The following is a 20,255-nucleotide window of genomic DNA, read 5'->3' on the forward strand; positions in this document are numbered from 1 at the left end:
CTCGATTTGCATCATATCCACAAAAACTGTGGATACACTACATAGACAACATCCTTGTCATGATTAAACAGACCAAGTTAGAAGAGACATACAAGCTTATAAACACCACCCGCCCCCCCCCCCACCTTACCGGAATAAGATTCAGAGAAGAACAACCAGCTCCCATTCTGGACGTCACGGTACAGTGCAAGACAAAAATCGGGAACTGCAAACCAAAGTATACTGAAAAGCCACAAACAGAAACCAGGTACTGAGCTTCAAAAGTAACCATCTCAGCATACAAAGAGGAAGCTGCGTGCAAACACTATTTAAACTATTTTGTGAATTTTGCTTCTCTACTATTCACTGTTTCCACACAACTGCCATGTTAGTTTAAAGCCCTCAAAACAAAAGCTCCCCTCAAGAACCGCAATCCCAGTTCTGTTCAGGTGGAGCCAGTAGTGGCAGCTGATCAAGCCATATCTTCTCCATAGTCAGTTCCAGGAACTGAGAGTCCTCCCTCATCTTTCCAGCCATGCAAACATCTGCCTTAGACTATTTCTGTGCTCATGAGATTGCACAGGGAGTAAAGATTATTACACGTGCCTCTTTCTCTTCAGTGTCTGGCACTCACCATTCCGTTAAGCTGCAATGTGACTACCTCCCTATGGTACTCTCTGATGAAGCATGGTTCAACGGATGCACCAGTGTCACCAAGTGCCATTCAAGCTTCCAAACCAGAGTTCAAGTTTCTGCAACTGTAGTGCCTCCTGCATGTGGTCAAGTCAGACACCAGTAGGGGCCATGACTTCCCACAAAATACAGACTACACATTCCACTCAACAGACCTGACCTGCTAGGTCTTAAACATACATAGTAATTAAGTAAATTTACTTGCCTTACATTAACTTTACCACATGTACAAACCCATCATCCAAGGTAAAAAATGAAAAGCAGCTGTAGATCAGGAACAAGTAAAAACAAATTGGTAGAGAAACACAGCAAGTCTGGCAGCACCTGTAAAGAGAAAAACAGTTAAATTTTTCTCAAATGTTAACCCTGTCTTCTCTGCACAGATGTTACTTGTTTCATCCAAGTCATTTCATATACAGCATATGCAGTGGAGGACCCCAGCACTAGTCAGTCAATCTGGTACTCCATTCATTACATTGGGTCATTTTTCAGATTGCCACTTACCATTACGCTCTCCTTGTTATACACAGATTCATAGGTAGTGAATCCATGTGTTCCCAAGGTCAGCCAGTTTCCTCCCATGCACGCCCCCACCCTCAGCCTCCATTGTCAGATAAGACCATAAAGACACTGGAGTGGAATTAAGGTCATTCGGCCCATCAGGTCCACCATTTAATCAGGGCTAATAGGCATTTCAACTCCACTCCCCTGCAGCCCTTAATTCCGTGTGAGATCAAGAATTTAATCTATCTCTGCCTCGAAGGCAATTAACGTCCCAGCCCGTCCCAGCCTCCACTGTGCTCCATGGCAATGAATTCCACAGGCCCACCACTCTCTGAAGAAATGGCTTCTCATTTCCATTCTAAATTTAAACCCTCTAATTCTAAAGGCTGTGCCCACGGGTCCTAGTCTCCCCACCTAATGGAAACAATCTCCCAGCGTCCACCCTTTCTAAGCCATGCATGATCATGTTTCTATTAGATCTGCCCTCACCCTTCTAAACTCTAATGAATACAATCCTAATGGAACACTCAGTACCTAGGGTATTTGCATTATAACAGTACCTGTATTTTTGTATCATCTACAGGAGATCAGTGTCCCATTCCTACCCAGATAGGAAGTCAAGAGAGCTACTGCACAGGAATACCCATTGGTCCATCACATCCATGCTGGTCAAAACCAACCATTTAATTACTCCAATCCTGTTTTCCAAAGAGTCAGTGGAATGTGTTTGTTAGCTAACAAAACCTCTACCCATGCTAAATCTTATGTCCTACAGCATGGTGAGTCATGACTCAAACATGACTCCTCCTCCCCCCTAAAAAAAGGTAGGTCTATAAACTTCTTATACTCATTCCCCTATGTAAATAAAAAAAATTAAGAGCATAAAACTGGCCAGAACTTTCAATGTCCATTTTCAATTTTATTAGCCTAAAGTTACCCAAAAAGCACTATTGGCTCAATCTCAGTTTTTCTTGGCCAAGTCCAAAGTTAGTCAAGTTTTTTTGAAGAGTTTTTGCCATGAGGCCTAGCAAGTTCTCACTGTATCATACCAGATGTTCCAAATCAATGATCTATTACAACCCTACAGCATCCCCCATGTCCGATTCCTGCCCAATCTTATCATATGTTGCTCCCACAACTCACCACAATGCTTAGCCTGAAATCACCTTCATTCTCTGCATCCATGCTACCTTGAAAGCACGTTGTGCACCTGGAAAGCATCATTAATCCAGTTCTGCCCTACATGCTGCCTGACATTTGTCCTGGATTTGGTGGATGGAGAGAGGGAGTGGGGCAAGAATTGCTGCCCTGCCTTGAAAGCCAGAATGTGAAGGTTCTGCTGGACAGAGTGGCGCACAGGCAGAACCAGAAAGCAATGGACGCCGCAATACCAGGCTATACCAGCCTGGTGGAACACCCAATACTCTAAGGGCAAGGTCAAAGACCTTTTTCTACTCCAGTAGTAAAACACTTGCACACCACAAGCCATCTACCAAGTTTTAGGACATGGGCATTGATGGCAAGGCCAATATTTGTTGGTCATCCCTGACTACCTTCTTAGTAATTCGAGAAGCAGTTAAAAAGTCAGCCACATTGGTTGGTGGTTGACTGCAGTAGTTCTGGAGTCACATTTCAGCTGGACGGGCTAAGAATAGCAGAACCCTTTTCCTAAAAAAGGGTTTTGTAAAGCTTATTTTATAATGATGAATGGGAACTGTGTAAGTTCCCAGAGACTAGCTTCATGTTTAGATTTATAACTGAATTTGATTCCAACAGTTGCCATAGTAGGATTTGAACACTTCTCCCCCAAAAGCATTAAGCCTGTCAATCAATCAATACTCCAGGTAATTGCCTCACTTCTGACATGTAGTAATTCTTGCTTTTTTTGAGCTGTATGAGACATTTCTTCTGCAATTCCCAGGTTAAGAGATGACAAAAGAGATCCTCTTTGACACAGCAACCAAGAGCATGCTCAAGATAGAGTTTCACCAAAAGCAAATGGCAGATTTTTGGGTCCAAATTCAAGTGGACTGTCCTCAGTTGTCAAAAGTTTAAGGCAAAGTATCTTGGGCTGGCATACAGCCTAAATAATATTAATGGTACACATGTGCCAGACATTGACCAGTTCAACAGATTAACTAGATTTGTTTGATAAGAATACCAAATAACTCAGGTGCCAGAACAGATCCGTGTTGACACCACAGTTGCCTTCTTCCAGCAGGTATCATATTTCAGTGACCCTGCACGTCTAGCAAGATGTCTTGGGCAACAGCACAAAATGGGGAGCATCAGGCTAGCTTCTGCTCTACAGTGCATGCTATTTAACTGCTGACTGCAGTGCTGCTGTATATCAGGCACTGTATGTAACAAGTAGCTGACACACAATGCCCTGCATTAGATCAAGATGCATTTCAACTCCTCTTGCGATGTCCAAATCAATTATTGGCTTTTAATTTAATGAGTTAGTCAACATCGTGGCATTTTATTAAACTCCTAACAAAGAAGTTCCTGTAAGTTTCAGAGGTAATTTTTCTGTCTGCTAGAGTTACATTCTTCAGGAAAAAAAATTAGAAAACATACCCTTTAAATCTATGCTGTCACTCTGTTCAAATCAAGTGCACGATCACACTGTCCGCAACCATAAATTCCAATCACCTGTCTTCAAAAGACATTCATGGTACTTTTTAAAAACTCTAGTTTCTTCTCCCTCATTCTCTAATTGAATCTTAGAGATTATATCTGTAACCTATTTCCAATCTTTGGATTTTCTTGCATCCAAGGAACATTGCAAGATTATGGTTAGAGCATTTCTAACTTCACAACCTATTATTGCTACTAACAATAATCCAAAAACAGGTCATAAAAATGAGACCTTGATATTTTTCTTCCAAATTTCTTTCGTTACATTTCTCAAAAAGTATGTTAATTCCAGTGCTGATTCGTTATTTCCTTGCAAGATCAAGTGCATACGTCCTCTTCCCACGACTGTGAATAGGTCAGATTCTCCACTATTGTGTGCTGTACACATTTTCAGTCCCTATTTACAACATTTTTCACATGTCAAACATACTGGCCAAAGAGTGTTATCCACTTTCCAGGCCTGCTGTGGTGTGCTCAGGCTGGAACAAAAAAGGTGTCAGATGGTAACTTTTCCCCCTTTATAGCAGTTACTCCAACTAGTGATTCTTTCGCTTTCCAGTATCAAGTCACAGTTCATTGAGGCAAACAACTTCACAGTACAGATACTTACTTCTTTCAAAAGAAAGTCTACACATGCAAGATAGGCATGGAGAAAGGAAATAAGCAGCATAGATTCAGCCTTAAATGTTCAGGTAAAGTGGCACTGCATTCTCAAATTTGATTCCTGAAGTACAGGTGAGAAGTGTGCAATCAGTTGAATAAAAACCTGTTCTAACATTTAGAGCATCCCTCAGCATGTAGTCCATGGTCTTGGAATATGCCATTCACAACACAGGATCTTTGCAGATGTAGTGAAGTTGGGTTGAGTATTTGAGGATTGGGAGGCAAGACGTTACAGCATTTGTAAAATGCTGTGTTTGTAAAATGCTAGGGTGAAAGCATTGCATGGTACCTTTAAAAGCTGGGATTTTTCTATGCTTGGAGAAGTCTGTGAGCAGCTTTAAACGTTTGCAAGTACAGAGAGCACCTGAATTGAAATATTTGTATCAAAAGGCCATACTGTTAGCAGGCCAGGCAAGATTTTTGCCAAGACAATGGGTTTTTGTTGAATTTGTCCAAACAATTTACAGCAGGCACTTCCATATGGAAGCCATCAGATTTGATTTTTTTGGGTTAGGACCAATCTGATTGGAAGAAATTAATGTCAGAGTATAAAGGAAAGGGGCCGTTGCAAAAACCTGGCAGAGCTAACTGCCATCTGCTGGAGAACAGCTCTTGACTCGTAAAGAGCATAGCATCTACTCAAAAGGTACTACGGCTCTCCTAGCTAAGATTCCTGACAGAAGAACTGACAGAGAATAGACAATTGTGGAACGTGTAACCTGACTGTAACTTCAACATACTAAAAATTCTATTGTTTTGATATAGAAGTAGTGCTTTATTTATTGGGGCAGCATACCACGAGAATCTTGCATGACTCAGGAGTAGTTGGTAGTTAGAAGGGACTTGTTCCACGTGTTAGTTGTTAGTCTTAGATAAACTGTTACTTGATTGTAAAGTGAGTGCCAGGGATGTATTTGATTTAACCACTAGAAAGTGCTGAAAAACAGGTTAAACCTCTTTTCACACACCTTTTAACAGGTTTATAGATCACGGTGCCCCTCTTTGGGTCGTGCATGTGTGCCGGGGGGGGGGGTGTCAACATCAGCTTAATACAAGGGAGAAGGCCAAATTAAGGGTAGTAAACTCAAGTTATTCCACTGTCTGATGGAACTCAAAACTTTTTCTGAAAAAACAAACACACAACTGTCTTTCTGCATATACATCTCATGGAGGAGAATGTACGCCATGGTCCACCTGCTTAAAAGCCACCTCATAGCAATGTGCACAGACATCTCCATTGCAACACCTGGAACACAACCCCAGCACATTTGCATGCCACATGCATGCACTTTATGCAGTGCTACAACCCAGACGGGAAGGCGCACTGTTTTCTATCTCTGATGCTACCGTCGTGATTTTATGGTTAACTGAGGATTGTGTGCGCAAGGGACAGGAAATCTTAGACTGGAATAAAACAGAAGAGACAGACATGAAGGCAGAAAAAGGACAGAAAAATTGGGGGGGTGGGGGGGCGAAGAGAAAAGAAAAGGGAGAAACATCTTCCATAAGACCAACCATCAAAGAAGAGGAAACACAGTTCAGAGCTCATAAAAAAACAGATTTGGAGTGAATCTGGTCAGTTCACACATGGGTAGTACCTAGATTTTAGTCAAACATGTGCCTAATGTATTGATCATGTGCCAAGAACAAAGAGGTAAAGAAACATGTATTACAATTAGCTTTATTGTCACATGTACTCAGTACTCAGAAGTACACAGTTTCAGTTGCCAGTACACAAAATTTCAGTTGCCACTTAGTGCCACCTTATGTACAAAAAAGTACCTAGGTATAGATTAAGTACAAATTCTTAGGGGGCGGGGGGACACACAAAATGGAGATAGAAATCAGAACAGTCCTTCCAAACCAGTCCATGATAGTACCTATCTTCTAGTCTGTACCAGGCCTTGACTCGAGACCCAGCTCAGCTACCTCAAGGCTTGAGGCTGGAAGCTCATGCTGAGCCAAAAACCGTCGTGCCACGCCTGCTTTGAGGCAGAGTGTCCCCAAGTAGGAGATTCTAATTTGGCTCTTTCTTTTCTACTTATGGGAAATGGGTGTGCTAGCCATCCAGCATTTTTTGCTCATCCCTAGATGGTCTTGACATGAGCTGCCTTCAATTTCCACAGTCCAAGTTGAGCAACAGTGGCATTTGGGAGGGAATTCCAGGATTTTGAACGATCCAGGAAAGAACTGCTGTTCCTTCACAAGTCACTACGGCAAGTGGCTTGGAAGGAACATCATCTTCAAGTCTCCTATTTGCCTGTGGTCTTTGTCCTTGATACAAGTGCTCATGGGTTTGGAAGGTACTGTCTAAAGGATCTTGGTGAATTTCTACAGTGCATCTTGTAAGTGGCACACTGCTGCTACTGAGCATCCATGGGAAGACAGTGGATGCTAATGGATGTACGCTGTCAAACGCAACCCTGAAGTCAAGGGCTGTCACTGTAACTCACCTGTCTGTCCTCAGTCATAACATTCAAGACCCTTGTGAAAAGTGAGTCAATGCTGATGATCTCCAACAAGTGATTAAATTTAATCAAAGTACACAAAAACACAAATTTGTCAGATGGAATCAGGTTAAAAAGAAAACACTGATCAGAATCTTGTGCTATTAGAATTACTGTTCATTATAAGTAAATGGATGCAAATCAAATCAAACCAAAACTAAAATCTGAACAAAACTATGAATAACTTAAAATGTGATTCTAGTAGTTGACAATCTCTAAATCCCCACAGACATTTCAGTAGAGTCATAAAAAAAAATATTACACGTGGAGGGAAAGAGCAGGACACTGGCAACAATTTCCCTTTGCTTCCAAAGGGGTTCTGCCCTCGAATCTCGTCTGAAAGGCAAGAGACAGTGCATGTGAAGGGAGGGGAAGAAACAGTGTACATTCAAACATGAGACAGCAAGCTAACTTTTGACTCGCTCAACTCACAGCTTGGGTGTCTCCTTATGATTGGTTCTAATGAAAAATATGACAACTGGATCTTTCATGCTTCTAGAGCTCTTTCCATCTAAATTGAACATATCCCTTCTCCTGGTATCAGATAGCAAACACCTCAATAGTGAGACTGCCCATAGCTACAATCTCCTCTGGCCTGGCTCTAAGTCCAATATTTTCAATGTGGCAGCAGATCTAAGCCTTTTACCAGTCCACCAACTGTCACTCAGCAATGTGTCCCTTTATAAATCTGTATTTTTCTGGAGGATATGACAACATTCTGAAAAGAAATTCCTCCCTTTTGCTTACCCATGCAGTCTAAATTCCAGTTCAAAATTATCTGAAAAATCTCAAACCTGGGGCAGCACCATGGCTCAGTGTTTAGCACTGCAGCCCCACAGCATCAGGGACCCAGGTTCAATTCCCACCTTGGGCAACCATCTGTGTGGAGTTTGCATATTCTCCCCGTGTCTGCGCAGGTTTCTTCCGGATGCTCTGGCTTCCTCCCGTTAGGTGGAGTGGCCATGGTAAAATTGCCCGCAGTGTTCAGGGGTGTGTGGGTTATAGGGGGATGGGTCTGGGTGGGTTGCTTCAAGGGGCGGCGTGGACTTGTTGGGCCAAAGGGCCTGTTTCCACACTGTAGGGAATCTAATCTAATCAAAAGTCACCTCCTGTGACCACAAGTCAGGCTCAGCTTTGGTATGGAGGAGGAAATGAATAATAAACAAAAATCCCATATAAAAGGAGACAAGTGATCTTCCAAAACATTAGCAAAATGTGTTTTTATTTGAACTGAAATATGGCAAAGATGCAAAATTAGAGAGAGTCGGTTTAAAGTAGGAAGTTCAATCCATTCTATCTTCAGGTAATGAAATCAAATTCCAACAGAAGGAATTAATGTTTACTATAGCTCAGTTAATGAACAGATGAGATGAGGTGCTGCTTGAAGCTTCAAGTAGCAAAGGTGAGAGAGAGGGGAAAATGATTTAAGACGAGGCCCAGGGGCAACTTTTTCCAGAGGGTGGTGCATATGTGGAATGAACTACCAGAGGCAGTGTTTGATACAACATTTAAGATATCTGAACAGGTATGTGAATATTCAAGATTTAGAAGGATATTACCATACACAGGTAAAATGGGACAAGTTCAATTTGGGGAAACCTGATTTGCATCGATAAGTTGGGCCAAAGAGCCTATGGCTCTACTTTTAGCTTTCTTTTGACTCTGACTATATTTAACAAATGTAGGTTGTGGACTTCATGTCAAGGAAGTGCACGACAAGAAATTGATATTTTAAAGGCCACAGAAATGTGAGGAGTCTACTTACTGAGTACTTTGCTGGCTGCACTGATCAAATCATATGTTTTTGAATCATCATATATAATCCGTACCAGAAACTGTCCTTCCACATCCAACTGCGCTTCTTTTCTACAGAAAGAAATAAAGCAAATTTCACTAAAATGAGAAACAAGAGACATGAAATTCTGGAGGTGTTCTCTGTAAGAAAGAAAAACAGAATAAATAGTGTTTCCCTAGAGATACAATGTAAACTGAGAAGTGCCATACAGAACGGAAACAGATCCTTCAGTCTGACCAGTTGATGCCACACAACCCCAAACCAAACTCGTCCCACCTGCCTGCTCCTGACCCACATTCCTCCAACCTTCCTTATTCATCTCCATCCAAACATTTAGACATTGTAAGGGCACCAGCATCCACAACTTCATCAGGAAGTTCATTCCATCAATCGTCCAGAGAAGTTCCATAAAAGTTAAAAACAAATATTTTATGACTCATGTACAAGTATGACAAAAAGTCAGCAATAAAGCTCATGAAGTGTTATCCTATTTAATATATCAGAAACATAGGATCAGTTTCCAGCATTCATTTGTTGTTGTGTTGTTCTGTTTAAAGATCTTGCGTGCAGTCAAGGGTTAAAAAGTGGCAAATTTTGGTGTAAATCACAATATTTTAATTACTATGCAGTGAAGGCATTGTATTGTTTGGGAGAGCATTCCAAAAATTTGACCAAGGGTAAGAGAAACGGCACTTTGTTGAGCCAACACCTGCAAAGTCAGAATGGTCTGTTGTCCAGATGAACACTTGTAGTTGGTACCATTCTCATGAGTCCATGGCCCGTGTCAGAAGAAAGGTGGCAAGCTTCTGCAATGCACTGCTACAAATATGCTTTAAATGGGTGAATTTGTGGTGAACAGGGTCTCCAAACAAAAACGTCTTGTTCTGGATGCTTTGAGTTCCTGGCGTGTTTTGAGCATTCATCAGAGCACGTCAAAACTATTTTCACATTTGACTAGACTGCAAAAATTGGTCTGCAACTGACAAGTCAGGAATTGAATTACTTGCAGTCTCTACCCTGCTTTTGCAGATATAGTATTTATGTGGCTATTCAAGCAAAGTTGTGATTGGTTGTAACCAATGGATTTTGGAGATAGTAGATTTTGCAATGCTGACTGGTGAATGTCAACAGCAATGGGTGAGACGTTCTCAGTGAAGGTGATCATTGCATGCCACTTGGCTAGCCACTGGTCAAGTCAAGATGTCTCATTCCACCCTGTCCCCCAACTTTTGTACAAAACCCTTCATTTCCTAGCTGCCTATAATTCTGCAGAAGGCTCATTCAACATGAGACAAACAGATTTCTCTCCAGAGATGCTACTAGTCCTGCTGGAATTTTCTAGCACCTGTTTTATTCAGTTTTTTTTTTAAAAAACAAAAAAGAATTTTAAATATCCTGGCTTGTTATGTGCAGTCCCAAGACAACTCTGCTATTTTGTACTCTGTTCTAAGAAAATTAGAGTTTAGGAACAGGCCCCTCAGCCATCCAAGCCTGCACCAACATCCTGCCTGCCACAACGAACACTCCCTACCCTTCCAGGGACCATATCTTTCTACTCCTATCCTACTCATGTATTTGTACAGACACCCTTTAAAAGTCACTATAGCATCGACTTGCACTACTGCTTAGTCCTGCTCCTCTTCCCTCCCACCCCAGCAGAGTTCCAGGCACCCACGACTCTTTAAACCTTGTCCCTCACACCTTAAACCCATGGCCCCTGGGAAAAACCTTGCGACTGTCCACACCCTTCGTAATCTTGTAGACCTCTATCAGGTTTCCCCGCACCCAAACCTCCATTGTTCCAGTGAGAACAACCCAAGGTTTTCCAACCTCTCCATACTAAGCAACATCCCGGTACATCTTTTCCGTAACCTCAAAGCTACCACATCTTTTTTTGTATAGCAACCAGAATTGAACACAATATTCCAAATACAGCCCAATTAAGGTTCCATAAAGCTGTAACATTACCTGCCAAATTTTAAAACTCAATACCCCAGCTGAAGGAAAGCATGCAAATGCCAGGTTAACTAACTTTTCCATCTACATTGCAACCAGTGTACCTGTACATCCGGATCCCTCTCAGTACCTCTTAAGGGTTCTGCCATTTACTACAATTTTTCTATCTAGATTAGACCTTCCAAAATACATTACTTCACATTTTTCTGGATTAACTCCATCGGCCATCTCTGTCCAAGTCACTAACTGATCTCTAACTGTATCCTTTGACAGTCCTCATTGCTATCCACAATTCCAAACTTTGTCATTGGCAAACTCACTAATCCGAGCAGTTACATTCTCCTCCAAATCATTTATATAATATTACCAACAGCAAATGGCCCCAACACTGATCCCGAGGAACACTACTAGTCACAGCCATCCATTCAGAAACACACCCTTCCACTGCTTCCCTCTCTATGACCGAGCCAGTTTTTTTCTAAATCCATCTTGCAAGCTCACCTCTGACCCCGTGCAACTATACCTTCTGTATCAGCCTACCATGAGGGACCTTGTCAAAGGCCTTACTGAAGTCCATGTAGACAACATCCAGTGCCCTACCCCTCAATGATCATCTTCATCACTTCCTCAAACAAAAAACTCAATGAAGTTAATAAGACATGGCACCTCTCCTTCACAAATCCATGTAGCCTCTTGCTAATACGCCCACTAGTTTCCAGATGGGAGCAAATCCTGACTCGAAGAATCTTCTCCAATAATTTCCCTACCACTGGCGTAAGGCTCACCAGCCTGTAACTCGCTGGATTATCTTTGGGACCCTTCTGATACAAAAGGAACAACATTGGTTATTCTCCAAAACCTCTGGGACCTCCCTTGTAGCCAGTGAGAATACAAAGATTTTCATCAAGGCCCCAGAAATTTCCTCTCTTGCCTCTCTCCATATTCTGGGATATATCCCCATCAGGCCCTGGGGACTTGTCTCCCTTAATAGTTTAAGGCACATCCCACCCCCACTCCTGCCAACATCTCCTACCTTTTGATTTCAACATGACCCAAGCTATCTACACACCCTTGCCCAAGCTCATCATCCACCAAGTCTTTCTCTATAGTGAAAACTGATGCAACGTACTCATTTAAATACCTCACCTGATTCTTCTGGTTCCACACAAATGCCCACCCTGTCCTTGAGTGGCAACCTGCAACCTGGCTACCCTCTTGCTCTTCATATATATGTATAAAGAGCCTTGGGATTTTCCTTAATCCTGTTGGACAGTGACTTATGACTTCTTTTAGCTCTCCTAACTCCTTGCTAAAATTTCTTTCAAATAAAATCAGTGGTGAATGGTACTGGGCACGATGCAATTATATGCACCAAGGGAACTTTATTGATGTGTGATGAAAGATGGTCAAGCCTACATTATCACTGCAAGAGTTTCAGCAATGATGTTGGGATGGATGGCTGGCCTCCAATCAACGTTTTGGAAATTGTAAACTTCAAAGTGATTCCCACTCAATTCAACATTACTAGGTTCTTTGATGCCAGAGTTAAAATTGATCTGGAATTTAGTAATTAACAAATCTCAGATTCATCCATCAGGCTCTGGCACCAGTACTAGAGAAAATGGGACCTTTTCCATTATCATACGGATCCACTTAAACTGAGCTGGTGTACCACTGACTTGCTGAATCAAATTGCAAAAAAGTAGAAACCCTTAAATCTAATTTAGCTGAAATGGGGAAAATAAGTGTAACAGCTTTAGAGTAGAGCAGTGTTTTGATTTGGGTGAAATTAATCAGTGTCAGAAAGTGAGGAAAGAACAAAAAAAGCGATATGGTTTTAATGATGGAGTTGACATTGAGAAAGCAATTATGACAGCAAGACAGCAGGCATGGTTCAAAATAAAACCTGATGTAAAACTAGGGAGGATCCCAAAATATTCTAAGTTTGACAAGAGTAAGATGATAAACTAGGAAAGAGGTTCCCCCCCCCACCAAAAAAAAAGTTAGGGACCAAGGGGATAAACAATGTTTGAAGCTAGAAGAGACTTGTAGCATTAAATAACTGGTAGAGTCACCGAATCAAAGCAGTACAGCATGGAAACAAACCCTTCACCCCAAACTGAGGCATGCTGTCCCTGGTACCCTCTCAGCCAGTTCCAATTGCCTGCATTTGGTCAATATCCCTCGAAACTCTTCCCATCCATGTACCTTTCGAAATGTTTAAAATGTTGCTATTGTACCTGCCTCAATACTTTGCCTGGCAGCCCATTCCATAAATGCACCAATCTGCATGAACAAGTTGCTCCTCCGGTCCTCCTTAAATCTATCCCCTCTTGCCTGAGGGCTGAGACCTATCTCTAGCTTTCAACTCCCCATCCCTGGGAAAAAGAAAGACTGTATGCGCTAATTCTATCTGTGCCCCTCATGATGTTATACACATCAATAAAGTCATTCCTCATTCACATGAATAAAGTCCTATCTAGCTAACCTCTCCCCCTATAACCCAGGCCGTGTAAACTGGAAAGTGTGCCAGGAAGATTTAAGTATGTCTTCCCTATGACAGGGTGACCAAAACTTACACCATATTCTAAGTGTGGCCTCACCAACAACTTACGCAACTGTAACAAAACATTCTACTTCCTATACTCAATGCCTCAACCAATGAAGGCAAGCATGCTAAATGCCTTCTTCACCATCTGGTCTACCCATGACACCATTTTCAACAAACTACACATTTATACTTCTAGGTCCCTCAATTCCATAATATTATGCAGGACCTTATTATTTCTGTAGAAGTCCTACCTTGGTCTGACTTTACAAAATACAATTCAATGCAGATAAGCGTTAGGTGTTGCAATTGCCAATCCTCAGCCTGCTTCCCCACCTGATCAAGACCCCTCTAATTTTTGATCACCTTCTTCGCTATGAGCAATGCCTTCTAGTTTTGTATCATCCACAAAATTACTAATCATCATGCCTTGGTCATTCACATCCATATCATTCATGTAAATATGAAACAGGGAGGTTCCAGCACTGACCCCTGTGGCACACCACAGTCACAGGCCTCCAGTCCAAGAAAATCTCTGCTTCCTACCATCAAGGCAATTTTGAATCTAATTAGCTCGCTCTCCCCGAATTCCATGCAACCTAACCTTCATGATTAGCCTGCCATGCAAGACCTTGTCAAAAGCCAACCAGACAACATCCCCAATACCCTACCCTCATCTACCCTCTTGGTTGCCTCAAAAAGCTCTCAATGATTTGTTGGACATCATTTGCCATGCACAAGTCCATACCGACTATCCCTGGTCAGACCTCGACTATCCAAATACTGGTTGATCCTGTCCCTCAGTATCCTCTCCAATATCTTGCCTTCCACTGATGTCAGGCTCAATGGCTTGTGGTTCCCTGGCTTGGCTTTGCTACATTTCTTGAAACAATGGAACAACCACGTGAGTCACCCTCCAGTCTTCTGGAACCTCACTAGTGGCTAAAGATGAAGCAAAAATCTCTGCAAGGGCCTCTGCAATTTCTTTCCTAGTCTCCCACAACGTTCATCTAAAAGCCCCTTAAACACCCCTATCATATCTGCCGCCACCACCACCATCCCTAGCAGCACATTCCAGGCACCCACCACTGAAAAACTTGTCCCTCACGTCTCCATTGACTCTTTCCCCCTATCACCATGAATGCATGCCCTCTTGTATTAGGCATTTCAACTCTGGTAGGATTGACCGTCAACCCTATCTATATATCTCAATTTTACAGTCTATCAAGTCTCCCCTCAGCCTCTCTTCTACACCCTCTCCAAAGTCTTCCTGTACTGTGGCAACCAAAATTGAATCTAATAACCTAAGTCAGCCGAACTAAAAAGTCTTAGCAAAGCTGCAACATAACATACAGAGTCTTATACTTGTGTCCTGACCAATAAAAGGCCAGCCTTTACCACCCTATCTACTTGTGTAACCACTTCTCCAAACCCCAAGATTCCTCTGTAAAATTAATGCTGTTCAGTGTCCTGCCGTTAACTTGTCCTTAATATTTGATCTCCCAAAGCACAACATCTCACTCTTCAGGACAGCACAGTGGTCAGTGGTTAACACTGCAGCCTCAGAGCACCAAGGACCCAGGTTTGATTCCAGCCTCAACTAACTGTGTGTGGAGTTTGCACATTCTCCCCATGTCTGCGTGGGTTTCCTCCAGGTGCTCCGGTTTCCTCCCACAGTCCAAAGATGTGCAGGCTAGGTGGATCGGCCATGCTAAATTGCCTGTAGTGTTCAGGGGTGTGTGGGTTATGGGGGAGGAAATAGGTCTAGGTGGGATGCTCCAAGGGGCGGTGTAGACTTATTGGGCCAAAGGGCCTGTTTCCACACTGTAGGGAATCTAATCTTACCTGGATTAAACTCTACCATTTCTCCACCAATACCAGCAAGTGATCTATATCCTGCTGCATCCTTTGACAACCTTCTACACTATTCACAATTCCACCTCATTGTATTGCCTGCCAACTGATTAACCCACCTATCCATGTTTTCAAAGTGATTTAAATATCACAAGGTCCCAGTACAGATCCTTGCAGAACACCATCAGTCAGACCGCCAACCCGAACACCCTTCCACCACTACCCTCTGCCTTAGATGAGCAAGTGAACCCACGTGGCCAAGTCACCATGCATCCCAATCTTGTGGGTGCGCTTACCATGAGGGACCTCGTTTAAGAGTCTTATTAAAATCCATGCAGGTGTATACATGGATCTTAAGGCTTTTGCCCATAGAATTCTACCTTATTGTCACCTTCCTCAAAATTCAAAGGTAATCAATCAAGTCAGCAAGACAACCTGCCCTGCACAAAGCCATGTTGTCAGCCCGTAAATAGGGCATGCTTTTCTAAACATGTGCAAATTCTATCCCTAAAAGGATTCTCTCCAATACCTTAACCTCTGATGTACTCATTAGTCCATAATTTTCTGGATTACCCCATTTCCTTTCCAGAACAGGGCAACAATGTTAGCCACTCAAGTCCTCCAGGACCTCTCTAGTTACTAGAGAGAATACAAAGATCTTGGTTAAGGCCCCAGCAATCTCCCATTTGCCTCTCTCAAAACCTGTGGTCGATCTCATTAAGCCCTAGGGATTTACTTACCTTAATACTCTTCAACAGACTATTTTCCTCAACCTCAAAATACTCTGGCATATTAGCATACCCCACACTAATCTCAGTATCCTCCATAATCCTTCTCCTTGGTGAATACATTTAGAAGTACACTAGGAAACCTGGATTTAGTGTTTAGAACTTGATATACCAAACATCACTTTGAGATCACAATCTCCCAAAACCTAGAATTAGTTAGCAACAATTACCATTCATAATTAATTGGCAATAACAATCTTCTGAAACCAAACATTTCTGAACCATATCGGTTCACAGGTCACGGTTGAATATGTATATTTAGAGCAGAAAACTATAGGAACTCGGTCAGGATAATTCAGTTTTCCCAGTTTTTTTTAAAAAGTCATCACTTACTTGATATCCTCCCACACCAAAGGTCCATAATTCCGTTGGATTAATAATTCCAAGGCGTGATTTACGAAACCATACTGTTATGAAAATAAAAGTATATTTTAAAAGAACATTACATTTAAGAAATCCAAAGACATTGGTACAGCAGAGGCACTACGTGTTACTGGAGAAACTAAGCACATACGCCTTCCGTCCAGGGTCACAGAAAAAAAATTTAATTTTAAAAAAGTCATACGTTCAAACCACGATCCACACTGCCCTCACATTTATTAGTTCCAGTCCCCACCCCCACAAGTGGCGTCACTTCGGGTATTTTCATGAATGCGATATTACAACATTCCCCTGCTCGCCAAAACATAGGCATAACCCCACCTCTTCCTCCGGTACATTGATGACTGTATCGGCGCCGCCTCTTGCTCCCCAGAGGAGCTCGAACAGTTCATCCACTTCACCAACACCTTCCACCCCAACCTTCAGTTCACCTGGGCCATCTCCAGCACATCCCTCACCTTCCTGGACCTCTCAGTCTCCATCTCAGGCAACCAGCTTGTAACTGATGTCCATTTCAAGCCCACCGACTCCCACAGCTACCTAGAATACACCTCCTCCCACCCACCCTCCTGCAAAAACTCCATCCCCTATTCCCAATTCCTCCGCCTCCGCCGCATCTGCTCCCACGATAAGACATTCCACTCCCGCACATCCCAGATGTCCAAGTTCTTTAAGGACCGCAACTTCCCCCCCACGGTGATTGAGAACGCCCTTGACCGCGTCTCCCGCATTTCCCGCGACACATCCCTCACACCCCGCCCCCGCCACAACCGCCCCAAGAGGATCCCCCTCGTTCTCACACACCACCCTACCAACCTCCGGATACAACGCATTATCCTCCGACACTTCCGCCATTTACAATCCGACCCCACCACCCAAGACATTTTTCCATCCCCACCCCTGTCTGCTTTCCGGAGAGACCACTCTCTCCGTGACTCCCTTGTTCGCTCCACACTGCCCTCCAACCCCACCACACCCGGCACCTTCCCCTGCAACCGCAGGAAATGCTACACTTGTCCCCACACCTCCTCCCTCACCCCCATCCCAGGCCCCAAGATGACATTCCACATTAAGCAGAGGTTCACCTGCACATCTGCCAATGTGGTATACTGCATCCACTGTACCCAGTGCGGCTTTCTCTACATTGGGGAAACCAAGCGGAGGCTTGGGGACCGCTTTGCAGAACACCTCCGCTCAGTTCGCAACAAACAACTGCACCTCCCAGTCGCAAACCATTTCCACTCCCCCTCCCATTCTCTTGATGACATGTCCATCATGGGCCTCCTGCACTGCCACAATGATGCCACCCGAAGGTTGCAGGAACAGCAACTCATATTCCGCCTGGGAACCCTGCAGCCATATGGTATCAATGTGGACTTCACCAGTTTCAAAATCTCCCCTTCCCCCACTGCATCCCTAAACCAGCCCAGTTCATCCCCTCCCCCCACTGCACCACACAACCAGCCCAGCTCTTCCCCCCCACCCACTGCATCCCAAAACCAGTCCAACCTGTCTCTGCCTCCCTAACCGGTTCTTCCTCTCACCCATCCCTTCCTCCCACCCCCAGCCGCACCCCCAGCTACCTACTAACCTCATCCCACCTCCTTGACCTGTCCGTCTTCCCTGGACTGACCTATCCCCTCCCTACCTCCCCACCTACACCCTCTCCACCTATCTTCTTTGCTCTCCATCTTCGGTCCGCCTCCCCCTCTCTCCCTATTTATTCCAGTTCCCTCCCCCCATCCCCCTCTCTGATGAAGGGTCTAGGCCCGAAACGTCAGCTTTTGTGCTCCTGAGATGCTGCTTGGCCTGCTGTGTTCATCCAGCCTCACATTTTATTATCTTGGAATCTCCAGCATCTGCAGTTCCCATTATCTCTAAAACATAGGCATTATCGTCATTCGGTGCATGGGGGCAGGGAAGTATAAAATATGCGAATTTTTTTCGAAGGAAATAAATTCTAAATAAAGGCAGAACAGAAAGCCTTGTAACACAAGATACTTGAATACCTCCGCTATTTTGCCTGTATGCTTATGACATACGATAACAAAAAACAAGATTTCAAAACCTATTTGGAAAAAAAATCACGCAGACATTTTTACTATTGCCAACCGTACATTGACTTACCATCCTGCCGTAAGAAAGCACCGCTTTTCCTCCGACCGTGCCTTTGTAAAACAGACGATCCGAATGACCTCCAGACGGATTCGGATAGACACACAGCTCCGTTAAATCAGCAAGAGGGACGATTCTTCACTCTCAGCAGGGTAATCACAAGGAGCCAATCAGCGGAATCAGTTCCTCCGATTTAACAGTTTAGTGGAGGACATGGCGGGGTAGGACAATGATCACAAATCACAAATGAAAACCATGACGGGTGAAGTGCAAGAAAAAACAGCAACCAGTGCGTTAAAGAACACGCACAGATGAGATAACAAATCTGCTCATAATATCAACAATTGAAGAAATACATCTGTATTTAAATTCAATGAACGAAATACGCAATATTTTGTACGGTATGAAACATACATGAAGTCATTTAGAGTAAAATCTAGAATGAGACTGTGCTACCACTGTAATGTTTAGTGATCAAAATGTTAGAAATGGTACACAGAATTTGCACAGTAGCTATGAAAGTAAGGAGCACGAATAGCGATGCTGTTATTTATATTATTGCAAATCAATTAATAAATTCAAATTAACATTTAATTTGTCTGCTTCCTAATATACAAATATGTGGATAAAAGCTTCGAGAGTAATGATTCTAGATTTAATAATGAGCAATTTACTTTCAATTAAACATGTAAACACCGACACACTTCCTAATTTGCATGATGCATTCAGTCCGTATTTGTTTACCGCGTTTAAAGTGGGATAGATTTTTAACGTTAAACTCAAATTCTAAAGCGTTGTCTCTATTTTCTAACAAAGACCAACACACGGCAACAGTGTCCCATGCTTTATGCATGAGGCTTCACAACTTTTCAATTGTATTATTTCATAAATGGAAACAAATAAGGTATATTCTTAAATAACAAAGTGTGGGGCTGGATGAACACGGTCGGCCAAGCAGCATCTTAGGAGCACAAAAGTTGACATTTCGGGCCTAGACCCTTCATCAGAAAAGGGGGATGGGGAGAGGATTCTGAAATAAACAGGGAGAGAAAGGGAGGTGGACTGAAGAAGATAGGCGGAGAGGAGAGTATGGGTAGGTAGGGAGGGGATAGGTCAATCTGGGGAAAACAGGTCAAGGGGGTGGGATGACAGTAGGTAGGAAATGGAGGTCCTGCTTGAGGTGGGAGGAGGGGATAGGTGAGAGGAAGAACAGGTTAGGCAGGTGGGGATGAGCTGGGCTAGTTTTGGGATGCAGTGGGGGAGGGGAGATGTTGAAGCTGGTGAAATCCACATTGATAACATTGGGCTGCAGGGTTCCCAAGTGGAATATGAGTTGCTGTTCCTGCAACCTACGAGTGGCACCATTATGGCACTGCTGAAGGCCCAGGATGGACATGTTGTCTAAGGAATGGGAGGGGGAGTTGAAATGGTCCGCAGCTGGGAGGTGCAGTTGTTCACTGCGAACCGAGCGTAGGTGTTCTGCAAAGCGGTCCCCAAGCCTCTGCTTGGTTTCCCCAATGTAGAGGAAGCCACACCAGGTATGGCGGATGTGCAGGTGAACATCTGCTTGATATGGAAAGTCTTGAGGCCTGGGATGGGGGTGAGGGAGGTGGTGTGGGGGCAGGTGTCGCACTTCCTGCAGTTGCAGGGGAAAGTGCTGGGTGTGGTGGGGTTGGAGTGGAGTGTGGAGCGAACAAGGGAGTCATGGAGAGAGTGGTCTCTCTGGAAGGCAGACAAGGGTGGAGTTAGAAAAATGTCTTTAGTGGTGGGGTCATATTGTAGGTGGTTGAAGTGTCGGACAATGATACATTGTATCTGGAGGTTGGTGGGGT

General features: G+C 43.4%; 1 protein-coding gene across 1 annotated transcript in view; it reads right to left on the reverse strand.

The window, feature by feature from the left end:
- The window catches only part of gucy1b1 (guanylate cyclase 1 soluble subunit beta 1), a 167,670-nt gene extending 149,105 nt beyond the window's left edge, over window positions 1–18,565 (reverse strand). The window contains exons 1-3 of the mRNA XM_048539724.2: window positions 18,436–18,565; window positions 16,261–16,334; window positions 8,752–8,852 (exon numbers count right to left, since the gene is read on the reverse strand). Of these exons, the coding sequence (XP_048395681.1) occupies window positions 8,752–8,852; window positions 16,261–16,334; window positions 18,436–18,438 (178 nt within the window). The 5' untranslated portion in view covers window positions 18,439–18,565. The remainder of the gene's footprint in view (window positions 1–8,751; window positions 8,853–16,260; window positions 16,335–18,435) is intronic.
- Window positions 18,566–20,255: the final 1,690 nt, after the last annotated feature.

The sequence above is a fragment of the Stegostoma tigrinum genome, chromosome 1, assembly GCF_030684315.1.
Source record: "Stegostoma tigrinum isolate sSteTig4 chromosome 1, sSteTig4.hap1, whole genome shotgun sequence".
Classification (NCBI taxonomy): Eukaryota; Metazoa; Chordata; class Chondrichthyes; order Orectolobiformes; family Stegostomatidae; genus Stegostoma; species Stegostoma tigrinum.